The following is a 13,522-nucleotide window of genomic DNA, read 5'->3' as shown; positions in this document are numbered from 1 at the left end:
TTGTTGCATGAATACTATATTGTAAATTTAGCATAATAATATTAAAAACAACGTTCGTTAAGGTTTTGCGACTACTGTTAAGAGCATTTTCAACAAAAAAATGAATAAAACAGTTCAATATTACAGTAATTACACGATACACAATTACTTTGTTGAAATATGATGAAATAAAACCAAACTATATGGATATATATAGACAGATATAACATTAGCCAATTCCTTAATAAATTCGGCATCTGCGTTAAAAAATTTAAAATCCAATGCCTGCTAAACGAAATTATATTCTCTCCTATGTATTTTCTTTAACTTCAATCGCATATTTACGCTAAAACTATTACATTTGTTTTCCAACTTCCCGCCAAACAGAACAGGATACGAGGCGATTTTACATTTGTGTGTAGATGCTTTGTCTGCAGACAACCGCCGACAATCGCTCTCTCCGATCGGTAGCGCTTTGACCGCCCGTAGTGTGAACCCGCTTTTATGAAATTGCAGCCGCCGGAATTTCCCCGTTTTATGCATCAAGCCATAGATACTTTTCATTATTTTACACATTACCAATTGACGTGTATCAAGCTAACAGTCGTCTTATAAAGTTTTCGACCTTTCACCTTTGGTGCTGTTATATAAATCAAATACGACGGCTTATGATGTAAAAAGGTCTATAATGCTTCAGAATGCGTTCATGCGCTTACCGCATGACCACATCACGTGCTTTATTTAGGGAACTCCGATTACGTATTGTGTATGGTGCGTGTTCACAACGCATTGTACTTGAGAAGCTGTGAGCAGCGTACCGTACGTGTGATTTCGAGTGTACGGTACGTGATTTCGACATAAAAACCGGCGATTGTCTATGACTTGTAAAACAACAAAGATCGCGCAGTATCGGGTTTTCTCGATCTTTCCGTTCACTATAAAAGAGCGAGGCGTTTTTTTACATTGTGTTATCTCTCCGGTCAGAAATATGAAGTTTAGATGTGGACTAAACTAGAACATGATTCAGCCAACTAAAGTTTTCTTTAATGGTATACTTCAGTATCGGTTTAGGTTAATATTTGTACAGTCAAATATCTTATGATAAAATTTCTCTAATAGATCTTAAGTTTTTATTGTGGTTAATAAGATTTTATCCAATAATTGAAAATGGCGATACCAGATATTCGTGACCTGGTAAGATTTGTGTATTTGGTCCGCCCCGAACATCTCTCAAATTAAATCGCTATCCATTTTTAGGCTGAATTCAACAAAGCTCTGGCAGATGCTGGTAATAAATTGGTGTTGGTTGATTTCCATGCTCTTTGGTGTGGTCCATGCAAAATGATTGCCCCAACTGTAAAAGTAAGTAGTTTGATTATCATGTGGTTTATTTGTATTTTCCCTGAATTTAAAGAGATAGATATAGGTTACCGTATTGTTAAAATTAAAAATATTTGTGGTAAACTGCAATGTTTCTGTAGCTGATATTTTAGACATTGTAGATTTATCAGTTGTAAAAAGGTAGATACTAAAACATGTACTCTCAGTCTCAGGCATAATTTTTTTATATTTAATTTAACTATCATTATGTTGTATATTTATCTCCAAGTCACATTCTAGATCTATTAAATATATATCTCACGCATACTACAACAGAATATGCCTGAGGGTTAAATATTTAACAGAATATGCTTAAACTTAAATATTTTAGTATCTACCTTGTAAAAATGCTTAATAAAAGCACAATAAGAGTTTATACGTAACTTGATTGCAGTCATGGTTTTTCAGTTATTTCAATGTATGAAATTACTAAAATATACTGTATTTATAGGAGTTAGCAAATACACATGCAGATAAACTTGTTGTTTTGAAAGTGGACGTGGATGAAGCAGCGGTGAGTTATGGAGTTTTAAGTTGAAAAAGCTAGCGCCTGAAACATATGGTTGCTATACACAACATAAAACAGTATGCTCTTGTTATATTGATAGTCGCACTTACAAAAAATAATCTTCAGTTCTTCATTACCGTTATTGAAAATCCTTAATTTAGTAATTATTATTCATGAAACAAAATAAAAAACGGCTTGATAAAAACGAAAACTTTGAAAGGGTATAATAATAAGAATTTTTAAAAGTAATAAATTTTTTTTAATAGGACGTCGCAGAACAAGCAGAAATTTCTGCCATGCCAACATTTATATTTTACAAAAATGGAAAACAAGTAAGTTGGGCATAAACTATGACTTTAGTTGGATGTCAAAACAACTCCATTGCCTTTTGATTTGACTTGTTATACAGTACCAGTATGTGCATTTTAAATTGTACTGTTTCACAATAATGAAGGAAAGCAGACCTGGGGAAGTTGTTCTTTTATTATTGAAGCATTAAACAATGGGTTAAATCCGGTTAATGACGCAGGGTATTATTTTATGTCCACTTTTCTCATGGCAGGGAAACTATCTTTTCATTGGGTTTGCATTGAGTAAGCAAGTCTGTTTTTGCAGGAAGACAATATTTAACACAAAAATATATCTTATTTTAAACTGATGGGTAATTCTATATTTGCAGGTTGCAACTTTCAAGGGTGCAAACAAGGAAAAACTGACTGAAATGACCTTGGAGAATCTTTGATTGACGCATATAGTTTATAATAAGAAATCAAACTATTCCATTCAGATATTACATTTCCGCAGCATTGGAATTCGAAAAAAATTATGCTCTCAGTTTCTTTTAAATTTTTAAGCAGCATTTCCAAATGAATGTACCAGTTTTGCTGGTTGTTCTAGTAATTTCAAATAATAAAATGTTTGTACCACTGGTTCTTTTCGGGAACTCTTTGAATAATTGATAAGGGACAAGTTTAATCTATTTGTACAAACAACAGGAGAACAGTAGAGAAAGAAATGTGCTACCTCTTAGCAAAGAAGCTTACACACCAAAAGTTTGCTTAGTCATTGCCTTCTCTCACACGTCGAATTTACGCGCAAACACTTGCGCAATAGAGCTTATGATAAGCTGAGGTAGAAGCGCCATTCTCAAAACCAGGATACTCCGTATTTTTACGGAAACTTGGGGAAGCATAAAATATGCCCCTGTTTAAAAAATACACTGCATTCTTATTCTAATTCGAGCAGATCAAACCGGTTTGTCTTGGTTGTCGGATGTTTTAAAACGTCAAGTCTTGCTGACAGTGCAAGTTTAAGCTCGGAATTATCCCAACGTTATCCAACTCCATAACGATAGGTCGACAACTCGGTACAATAATGTTAAACAAAACGACGAAAGGCATCGGGTTACAGACAATGTGAGGACAGTCGAGAATTAAAGCGCGTGCTGCCCTCTTAACACAGAAAATAGGAGAACCTTTATTACATAAAACCTTGTGCGAAAGCAGTCACAGACAAGTGTGTTTTAATCATTTACGAAAGTTTTGCCAAAATAATATTTACGGAATACGACTGTTTAATATTTAATCTCTATATGCATTAAGTAAAATATGAGTAAACTACATGCAGTAAAATGGGGAAAGATGGGACCCTTTTTCATTTTTTTTTCCATTCCACTTAGTAGTAATAAACAAATAACATTCAAAAAATTATTAAACTATATTCTCACGATTCCCATGGACTGTTGTGACCTGTTTAAAACACGATCAGATTATTTAGATGTTATGTGCTATAGGTATCCCACCTTTCCCCACCCTACTATATACAATAGCGTGGGAAAAGACGAGACTTTCTTTTTTAAATCACTTTAACCGGTACCCATAGTTCGCGGCAAAATTTGTTACTGTTATTAAGTATTAAAATTCGGTCATGGACGACTATACCATTTTTTCAAATTTTCAGTCTTTCCTTGCAGACCGAGCATTGAGATTTTGGTAGCTATATATTTGTGCTATATTAGAATAACATCGTGTCACTGCATGTCGTCTTCGCTAGCATATAGCGGGTTTACTCTCATGTCGTCATTTCGGTCATCGTAGCAGGGGTCATCGGAAAATTCAACATCGCTGAATTCAGGGTCATCAGCAGGCGGGGGCAGGTCGTATTCTTCCTCCTGTACGCTGATAGAATCATAGGCTTGGTCGACAGGAACAACTGGGTGTTCGGTGCTCGGTTTGGGTTCGGAAACAATGGGGGAAAGATAGACGCTTGGCTCAGTTGTGCATCGGGAACGTGGCGGGGTTCGTAAGCTGGAACCACCAACAGAAAAGAGACGTAACGGGAGTGCAGGCGGTAGAGGATCCACTTCAGATGGTGGATTTGGTTTGAATGTGTAAGCACCGATAGTTTGGTAAACACTTTGACCCTGCTTGTTAGCCATGCAAAAGTAATCCGGATCCTGTTGGTTACTCCCGCCTTGCCGATCCCCGATCGTAGAGCCTTGATGCTTGATAAAAAAAATGATGTGTCCATAAAAATGGTTATTTACAAATTGTAAATGTCAAATGACAGTAAAAATGTTGGAAGGAAAGGCAACTCACAGGTGATCCAGCCCGACTTTGCCTTTGATCGCCAACCGATTTCCTTAGCAGTTCTAATCCGCAAAATACGATGACAGTTATGATAACCACCATCAAACATGCAGACAGTACAATAACTACAGTAGTGAGTATAGACTTGAGTGGTTGATTGTTCAGTGTAGTCGTCGCGTTGAACCCTATTTGCTGTAACGTAAATAAAAGAAAGGTTGCCAATATTTCAAAAACTATTTTGGACTAAAGTTTTTATATAGGGAAAGGAGAGATTGGACACTGTCCGTTCTCTATTCTCGTCCCATTTGTTAGTAAAGAAAGAACATTCAAAGAATTAATTATAGAACCATGTCCACAAATTATTTACACAAATTATTTATTTTACCACCTGGTACAGGCATTACCTTTACTGTAGTTGTGAAGTTAGAAGCGATCGCAGTCGAAACTTTTGGTGAATTCGTGTGACTTAAAAGCAAGCAAACAATTACCAAATCTCCAACATTAACATTCCAATAAAAGGCAGTACATTCTTTATGCTTTGCTATATATACCTTGCAACAGTTACGTCACCATTTATTGAGATTGGGCAGTAACATGGAATGAGATCATATGTTGTACAGTTATTATTCAAGTAACCGTAGTCGTCAAAACAAATACCAGTTTGCATTAACCGACCTTTCGTGTTGGCTCTATAACAATATATACAGATTTGACAACAATGTCTTTGCACAATATATAGTAGGGTGGGGGAGGACGGTACTCCGCAGTACGCAATATCCAAATATCTTGATTCTTTAAACAACTAACAACGGTTTGTGGGAGTCGTGATGATACGGTTTTAAAATAATGTAAATGTTTTTTGTTTACTACCAGAAGGACGAGAAAATGGATAAAAAGGTGGCCCACCTTGCCCGCCCTACTACATATATATAGTGTTGACAAAAAAAAGTCCGAATATTTTTGAACAGTTTGAAATTATTTATCAAATTGTCAAACATTGTCAAGATATTGTAACAACAGCGGTATATGCATTTTTGAGCTAGTGGGCGATTTTCCGTGCCTCAATCCATTGCTGCTCCTCGGACGCCAGTTCTGGTAACGCTAAACTCTACAAAACTGCTTTATGTCAACGAAATAAAGAAATAACAATAATACTATCTAAAACTTGTGAAATATTGCAACTTACTGATGGCATATGCATTCAGAGTAATGCACCACTGAATCCTTAGGACCACAATAGCGTATTTGTTCCATCCAAATGACACTTTTATTGATAGGACAATAGAACAACTGCTTTGAAATATGCGGCCGTTGAGGCTCTACAGACCGTTGACGTTTTCGCTTCTTTCGTTTTCGCTTTTTGTTCTTCTTGCGTTCAGGTGGTTTCCTATCAGTTTGGTTCCGTAACGAATAAATGTCTTCTAACGTCAATGCACATTTGGTCTTATTAGAGTAAGAAGGGTTCCCCCAGTACGTCGTCTCATGCAGAGTAGTTACCAGCTCCTATATGGAAATACATGTTAAACTGATTTCTGCCAAATGGACCGTATATATAGCAGCGTGGGGGAAGACGGGACACCCTTATTCAAATATCATGATCGTGCTTTAAACAATTATCAACGGTCTATAGGAGTCGTTAGGATACGATTTTATAATTTTTAAATGTTTTGGTTTACTACCAGATAGTACGAAAAAATATAATGAAAAGATGTCTCATTTCCCCCAACATAAATTCTTTTTTTTTATTTTAAGAAATATTAGTACGCTTTTAAATGAACAAATATATTGGTTTGCTTTTAAATGCTGGTGTTTTGTTTACACTAGATCTATACGTAACATTAAGTGGGTCTCTCCAGCCCTTTTTTCCAGAATAAAACTTGGTAAAAAAATCGTCAATGGTTGATTGATCAAGAGCGTATCTTCCGAAACAATGATTCCTGAACGCAGTAGAATATAAACTGTCTTTGAACACTCCTTGGTTGCAGACAGCATTATCTTCACATTCATAGTACCGGTACACCTGATGATAGAGCAATACTTCCAGATATTATTTTGACATATAGTAGGGTGGGGGTAGACGGGACACCTTTAGTACACACTATCCTGGTTGTGTTTTAAACATTTAACAACGGTCTATCGGAGTCGTGAGAATACGGTTTTTATAATTCTTTGAATGTTCTTTGTTTACTACTAAATGGGAAGGAAAAACACCCCACAATATATTCCCCTACCCCACTATATATGACATATACAAGCGAATTTGGTAAAACAAACTGCTATAACCAGAACAAACTATGTGGTGCAATGTATTACAAGTATGCGCTATGTTAATAGTTTGACTTCAACTTCAACTATAGGCTGAACTATTGTTCTAATACATTAACCATTTTGATTACAATTAAAATATATACTTGTGTTTTTGTCACATTCCCATATAGGCCTACCTACCATGCAATCTCTGCAATCTTCGGTAACAGTATCTTTTTTCCACGGAAGAGGTTCGTTAGATGCACTAATAAGTTTCAATGTAAAAAGGATAAACAAGGCATAACACAACATACTTTTTTAGTAGTTCTAAACCACACGATGATAAATTAAAGCCTTTCAACATTCACTATGCGCTGAACTAAACTTACAATTCAAAACCATTTGCAGCCATAGCGATTCCCAGCGCGTTTCCGTCAATTGAAATGATTCCTTTCATATTCTATACACAAAGCACGCGTAACATTCAAGCGAACTATATACTTCTATAGTGGAGTGTTCCAAGGCGAATTATGTGATATGTACATTCAAACTCGCATATTTGACGTGTCACGTTATGGACACACAAAATAATTAAAGCTGTATAAACCATGGCCTTTAGCCATGCTTTTAATCAGCGCTTTTACCCATGTAGTGTATTCGTATTCAAATGCGAATGGTTTAACGACCGTCGTTTTGGTATTTATTTCATTTCTTCTTTTTTTTCAATACTTTCTTCGCCATGGTTTTTGAAGAATTAAATAATGAATAGGTACAGTAGGGTGGGGGAAGATGCAAAATTTTAACTTTATTTTCGCTTCCCATTTACCAGTAAACAAAGAACATATTTAAATATTTATAGAACTATATCCTTACGACTCCCATAGAGCAGGATTTGCGAATTCCAAAAGTTTGTACATTTTATCACAGAATTCATCTTTAAAGCAGACTGTACAAATTATGCAATGTGTATACGACGCATCAGCCAATACAAGTCAGCGCTCCGTTAAAATAACCTCACACGATAATGGAGTAAACTGTAGGCAGTTAACACCATCCAAAGACGGCGGGTTATTAGGAGATGCTCTGACATTAAACTTTTGCAAAATTTTTGTGACAAACATAAAGATTTCCAATTTTGCCAAGGCCTCTCCCGGGCAACTGCGTGGTCCAATTGAAAATGTCATTATATTGTTACTGGGAACGAATTTTCCATCTTTGTTTATGTGTCTGTACGGGTCAAACTCAGAAGGGTTTGGCCAAGCTACCGGGTCGTTGTGAACTCCCCAAATGTTGGAGTAAACCTGGTAGAAACATGACTGTTAAGGAACGATCAGTAGGTTAACTATAGTTAAAACTCATGTTTACCATTGTTCCTTGAGGAATAACGTAACCACCTAATTCGACAGTAGCTTGTGCATAATGTTGTAATCCAATTGGGGCAACAGTTCTGTATCGAAAAGTCTCTTGAATCACCGCGCAAGTAAACGGCATCTTTTCCCTATGTTGGCTGCTTGGAGCTCCATTGGGACCTTTTTAAATAATATAGTAGAGTGGGAGAAGACGGGACCCCTTAAGTTTAATATTACTCAAAATATATATACGACTTTGGAGTAACACCACGAATTATTACTACCATACATTTATCAAGTGACGACACTTCAAAGAAGCGTAGTAGAGTGGGGGAAGATGGGATCTCCTATACCTTTTTATTTCATTTTCTCGTCCTATTTGGTGGTAAACAAAGAACGTTCAAAGAATCATAAAACCGTATCCCTACGACTCCCATAGACCATTGTTAATTGTATGAAATACGATCAGGGATGTTATGTGCTAAAGGCGTCCCGTCTTTCCCCATCCTATACTATATATATTAAACTCGCGAGTTATTTAGCAATTTGCACAGCAGGTGTAACCTTATCGATTCGAAAATAGACAGGGTAAGAAGAGACAGTTTAAAATCCTTGTTAATTTTGTCACATAACTAAATTTATTATTATAAATATACGTAAGTAACACAAAATAATATTCACACTTTAAAAATCAAGTTATTCACTCCTTCACTTGTTTCCCTGTTATATCTAAGGTTGCATCTATCGAGCACTTTTTTTGACCGTGAAAAAACACTGTCAAATAATATTGTAATATTTGTTTTTGGCTATTATCGAATGTGGCACCCGTAAAACAAGATTTAAGGAATGTGTGTTTGTGTAGGCCGTAGTATATAGTTGGTTAGCGCACCTGCCTCTAATCCAGAGGTAATGTGTTCAAGGCTCGGCGCTGCTACCATTGTGGGCGTATGTGCCTTGGGCAAGACACTTAACAACAATTGCTCCAACCCAAAGTTCACTAATGGGTTGGTCAAACTATCAGCCATAAATAAAAGAAATGAAAAAATCAAAAACAAAAATCACCCACAAAGTAACATACATGGTAACTCGTAAGCTGGCACGAGGTGTATGAACACCCGTGTTATAACGACTGTAATTTTCCGGCCACGCGAGGATAAAGTAAGTTACATTTATTCATTTTTTAAGTAATTTCTATCAGTTAAAACAATAAATTATTAGGAATTTAAAAGCGCTTACCCATAACATCGTCGATTTCTTGTATACATTTTTTTGCATGGTGTGGATGATGCAGTAGAACTATCAATATCCACAGTATAGAGTTACTACTGGTTTCAGAGCCAGCAGAAAATAGATCACGGACGATAACAATCAGTTCTTCCTCCTGTAACGACGTAACGTTATTTCAATACACTATAATGCCTTTTTAAAATGTTTCTTATTTATATTGCATACAACGTAACTTACTGTATATACGTTCTTGTTTTCCGTTTTCCCATATGCTTGTTCGTGTAGAAATGAGTCAATCAAGTCGCGAAGATTGTTTTTATCAAAGGTTTTCTTGTGTTCTTCAACGTGATCTTTACTATGTTCTTGGATAAATATATGGTTTGCTTTAATATGCTGCATAATATATAACACCACAAACAGCTTTTATATGTAAACACATTCTCACCTAACCAGTTTTTTATTCGTTCGATCATCCTGTTATTAGCCCCACGAAACCAAAGCAGGTGGTGTTTAAGACCAGGAAAAAAATCAATGAGAAGTGTGAACGGTGCATCTTTCGCGTCACCCAAACTAAATGTAAACCTTGTATTGGGTCTATAGACTTAATGAAAGTTACATTCTAACTTACATTTTTTGTAGATTGATTAAAACTTGGTGATATTTCTCGTCCTCAAAATCGTATCGTCTTCCACAAACAACGCGACTTACAATGTTTGACGTAAGAACATAAAGATAAAACTGCGATAACCATTAGATATAGTAAATTAGGGTAAGATGAGACATTTTTAAAAATATTTTCTGGTCCTATTTGGTAGTAAACAAAGAACATTCAAAGAATTATAAAGTTGTATCCACACGACTCCGATAGAAAACACGATTAGGATATTTTATGTTAAATGTGTCCTATCCTACCCTACAGTAGGCTACTATATACATCCTTTTTAACAAGTAACAATTAACAAGTGCAATATATGCCATGCTGTGATATGTATTTCCGATGTCATTTGTATAATCTTTGTTGCAACTCGACGCGTATAGTGACGTCACATAACCCAATCCCAATACTTCATTAATCAATGTCAACACTGCAGATACGACTTATCTCATGAGAGACTTTTCCATGAAAACAAACCCCCCGTTAAACGAGGTTAATGATGTCCCGTTCAGTCCAAATCGATTCCCCTTTAGCGCACGACGTCACACTGCTGTCACGTGATTCTGTCCGGTAAATAATTCGCCCTTTCCCTAGCACAATAACTAATAACGAGAAACGATAACTACCCAACTAACGTCACTATCGGCACTGAGACCTCGAGGTCAGTCTAGGCTCATGGCGGGCTCTTGCGATCTTCCACTTAAATATTCACTGTTGTCACAAAATGCCTAAATAAAATTTTGCATCGGTTACAATATATGTCTATCCAACCAATTTGATAAGAAATATTCAGAATATAAATAAAATTCACCATTTTAATAGCATCCGCAGTGTTTAAGAAGACGCTGTCCTGCATTCCCATCCGGGCACACATTATTGGTCCATATTTTTCCAAACTCCATTTCTTTATAACTCTTTCAGGGAATTCACCCATAAAAGGTATCACCCCAAGAAGAGGAAATCCCCGCGGTCCTGGTGGGAGATCGTGTGGTCTTCTCCACCATCGAAACACCCAAACCACACAAATTACCAGAACGGTAAAAGGGTATGGACCAATTGAAGCACAAATAGTTTGAAATGTGCCAATCATACTTTACGAACATTAAACTAACTATCGATTGTTTTAATAAATGATCTGATTTTTTTATTAGCAATACTTACTGTAGGGTTCTAATTCTGTTACGTTGTTAAAGTGTCAACCAAATAGAATGTTATATCTAAATTTATTTGCAATAGAACATCTTTAAGATGCTAAACTAAAGAAACTTGAAATTCTAATGCAACGTGCATTGCTTGTGCGACTTGCCTAACCGACAAGGGGATATATGTTGGTGTATCCAACCGAGACCTGTAGTTTGTCAAATTCGTCTGGTGCGATTTTTTTTTCTCAAACAAGATGCCTTACATACCATACTTTTCGCGTCCATTGTAAAATTGCTTAGAAAAATATGCTGTTAAAAATAGAAACTAAATATTTGCTTCAGCTGATCAAAAATAAACTAAAACCTAAATGCGAACTATATTATTTGCCTTTGCAACAAAATAGAACAGTATACTAACAGAGTCAAGTGGAACATTAAAGTGATTTGGGTGTTTACCTTATTTATGGTAATTATCGGAAAAGCATGATGTTTGACGTAATCAGACATTATGTGGACAGCATGATGTCTGACGTAATCAGACATAGCCAGCACGCCAACAGTACAGTCTGGTAGAAATGTCTTTTAATTGAAACGCTGCCAAATATGTTAAGTAATATTTTGCCCCGGAACGTTTTTCAGCTGGTACTTATTTATTAGACCATGTACTGTATTAGTTCCGACCTACTGCGCATGCGCAGTAGCGTCTCGGCGGATACGCAATAGCGCCCGTTACAAATATATGTATATATAACGTTAAACCGATATTTTTTGTTGTTTTCATTTTAAATTAAAGTCATATTGACCCCTGCCTATTTTATTCATGCTTATATAGCAGGGTGGGGGAGATGGGACACTTTGTCAGACGAGACTTTTTTTAATTTTCTTTTTACGGACCCCCATTTAATGATAATCAGGAAAATAAGGTTACAGAATCATTCGACAGTATTATCACGACTTTATAAAACGCCCGTCAAAGCTGATTACGGTTTTTAAATATTAAAAAAATCATTTATGAGAAGTGACTTGTGCCAAAAACAGAGTAGTAATACCCAATTTGTAGCAAAAATAAAAACTTTATCACTAGTTATTATCATTTTTCTGATATTACATGTTTATATACATTTGTAGGATACAAAATTTATCCATTGATGTTCGAACATTACCCGTTGTCGTTCAAACAATACCAATTGTTACGCAATAACATAATGTATAGGTAACATGTTAACAACTATAGCAGTAGGGCAAGAAAATGAAGGTTTAGACCTAATTTTCAAAGCGTACAGTATTATTTCGTGTTATTTACGTATATTTCTATTTATAAATACACTTAATAATCAAAATTAACAATGATTTTAAACTGTCTCATCTTATCCTGTGTGTTTTCGAATTTGTAAAATTTCACCTGTTGTGCGGATCGGTAAATAACTCCTCGTGTGTTTTATTCAATTTTATCAAATTGGTGTCATTTATTAAAGGAATGATAATACTAATTCGTGGTATTACCCAAAAACCGTCATCTTTTTTGATTTTGGAAATATTTGGCAATATGTGCTTAAGAGTCCCATCTTCCCCCATTGTACTATATCTCAGTGTTTTTTTTACAAAACTTAAACGAGTGTTATGAGACATACTCAAACTGTACGAAATATTCAAGATTGTTTTATGAAGCTATGAAACTAATTTAATCGTTCGCACACGCTCACTAAAAAAATTCATCGGCTTTACTATGATTTAGCAAGCATTAAAAATAGCACCTTACTATTTCGCATTTTTTTACTGTTCAAAGTATATACTGTTTCTATTTTACATATTTTTTTCAATATTTAAAAACAGTAATCAGCCTTGACGGGCGTTTTATAAAATCGTGATAATACTGTCGAATAATTCTGTAACCTTATATTCCTGATTTTCATTAAATGGGGGTTCGTAAAAAGAAAGTTTAAAAAAGTCTCGTCCGACAAAGTGTCCCATCTTCCCCCACCCTCTTATATCAGTCGGAACCAATATATCACGATAGTGGATCATTTCTAACGCATACAAATATTAAGTTCAGCTGTTAGAGCAGGGTTTGGGCAAAGTTAGTATAGACCAAGTTAGGAAACGGCGCTTGTGTCCGCCATTACGGAGCCCACAGAGCGTGAATCGCCTATACAAATGCATGGTCGGCATGTGTTCATTTAGTTCTTGTAAGCGATACAAAGCTAGAAAACACGTATAGCGGTTGTTTTAACATTTAAAATATAATTTCTAATATAAACCTTGTTATATAATATTAAATCTAGGAATTAATGTGAAGTAAATTAATATTTTGACTGGTTTTCAGCGTACAGTGTGGTTTAACAGGGTACTTTACGTTGGCGATTAAGACTAGCAGCAATCAGCTTAGTTTACATAATAGTATATATTCATAACTACGAATCTACAGAGACATTCTTTACTACATTTAT

At 35.6% G+C, this 13,522-nt stretch overlaps 3 protein-coding genes across 4 annotated transcripts; 1 reads left to right on the top strand and 2 right to left on the bottom strand.

The window, feature by feature from the left end:
- Positions 1–1,014: 1,014 nt before the first annotated feature.
- On the top strand, positions 1,015–2,800 carry LOC100183957 (thioredoxin-2). Its single transcript, XM_002131986.5, has 5 exons — positions 1,015–1,173; positions 1,237–1,341; positions 1,811–1,873; positions 2,134–2,199; positions 2,547–2,800. The coding sequence occupies exons 1-5, from the start codon at positions 1,147–1,149 to the stop codon at positions 2,607–2,609; spliced, it is 324 nt and encodes a 107-aa protein (XP_002132022.1). The 5' UTR covers positions 1,015–1,146; the 3' UTR covers positions 2,610–2,800.
- A 312-nt stretch (positions 2,801–3,112) lies between these two features.
- On the bottom strand, positions 3,113–7,094 carry LOC100181583. Of its 2 annotated transcripts, none has more exons than XM_018812862.2 (7): positions 6,904–7,094; positions 6,293–6,475; positions 5,642–5,958; positions 5,007–5,144; positions 4,860–4,920; positions 4,465–4,647; positions 3,113–4,370 (listed from the first exon to the last, which is right to left on the bottom strand). In XM_018812862.2, the coding sequence occupies exons 1-7, from the start codon at positions 7,012–7,014 to the stop codon at positions 3,897–3,899; spliced, it is 1,467 nt and encodes a 488-aa protein (XP_018668407.1). In that variant the 5' UTR covers positions 7,015–7,094; the 3' UTR covers positions 3,113–3,896. The 2 variants fall into 2 exon arrangements, with proteins under 2 accessions (XP_018668407.1, XP_018668408.1); XM_018812863.2 differs by having other exon boundaries at positions 5,645–5,958.
- A 361-nt stretch (positions 7,095–7,455) lies between these two features.
- On the bottom strand, positions 7,456–10,022 carry LOC108949690 (cytochrome P450 2C42-like). The gene is made up of 6 exons (XM_018812876.2): positions 9,907–10,022; positions 9,724–9,848; positions 9,516–9,640; positions 9,288–9,432; positions 8,068–8,231; positions 7,456–8,003 (listed from the first exon to the last, which is right to left on the bottom strand). Exons 2-6 carry the CDS (start codon positions 9,749–9,751, stop codon positions 7,695–7,697), a joined length of 771 nt encoding a protein of 256 aa, XP_018668421.1. The 5' UTR covers positions 9,752–9,848; positions 9,907–10,022; the 3' UTR covers positions 7,456–7,694.
- Between the last annotated feature and the right edge of the window lie 3,500 nt (positions 10,023–13,522).

This window comes from Ciona intestinalis, chromosome 8, assembly GCF_000224145.3.
Source record: "Ciona intestinalis chromosome 8, KH, whole genome shotgun sequence".
NCBI lineage: Eukaryota > Metazoa > Chordata > Ascidiacea > Phlebobranchia > Cionidae > Ciona > Ciona intestinalis.
Note: the sequence above shows the minus strand (reverse complement) of the source record. Positions and strands in the feature narration are given on the sequence as shown.

Coding starts and splice junctions, on each gene's coding strand:
- LOC100183957 (XM_002131986.5), top strand. CDS start 1,147: ATGGCGATACCAGATATTCGTGACCTG. Junction 1,174..1,236: donor TACCAGATATTCGTGACCTG/GTAAGATTTGTG, acceptor ATCCATTTTTAG/GCTGAATTCAACAAAGCTCT. Junction 1,342..1,810: donor TGATTGCCCCAACTGTAAAA/GTAAGTAGTTTG, acceptor CTGTATTTATAG/GAGTTAGCAAATACACATGC.
- LOC100181583 (XM_018812862.2), bottom strand. CDS start 7,014: ATGTTGTGTTATGCCTTGTTTATCCTTTTTACATTGAAACTTATTAGT. Junction 4,648..4,859: donor ACTTCACAACTACAGTAAAG/GTAATGCCTGTA, acceptor TTTACGTTACAG/CAAATAGGGTTCAACGCGAC. Junction 4,371..4,464: donor AAAGTCGGGCTGGATCACCT/GTGAGTTGCCTT, acceptor TTTTTTATCAAG/CATCAAGGCTCTACGATCGG.
- LOC108949690 (XM_018812876.2), bottom strand. CDS start 9,751: ATGATCGAACGAATAAAAAACTGGTTAG. Junction 9,433..9,515: donor AAAACAAGAACGTATATACA/GTAAGTTACGTT, acceptor ACGTCGTTACAG/GAGGAAGAACTGATTGTTAT. Junction 8,232..9,287: donor AGAAATCGACGATGTTATGG/GTAAGCGCTTTT, acceptor TTATTTAAAAAG/GTCCCAATGGAGCTCCAAGC.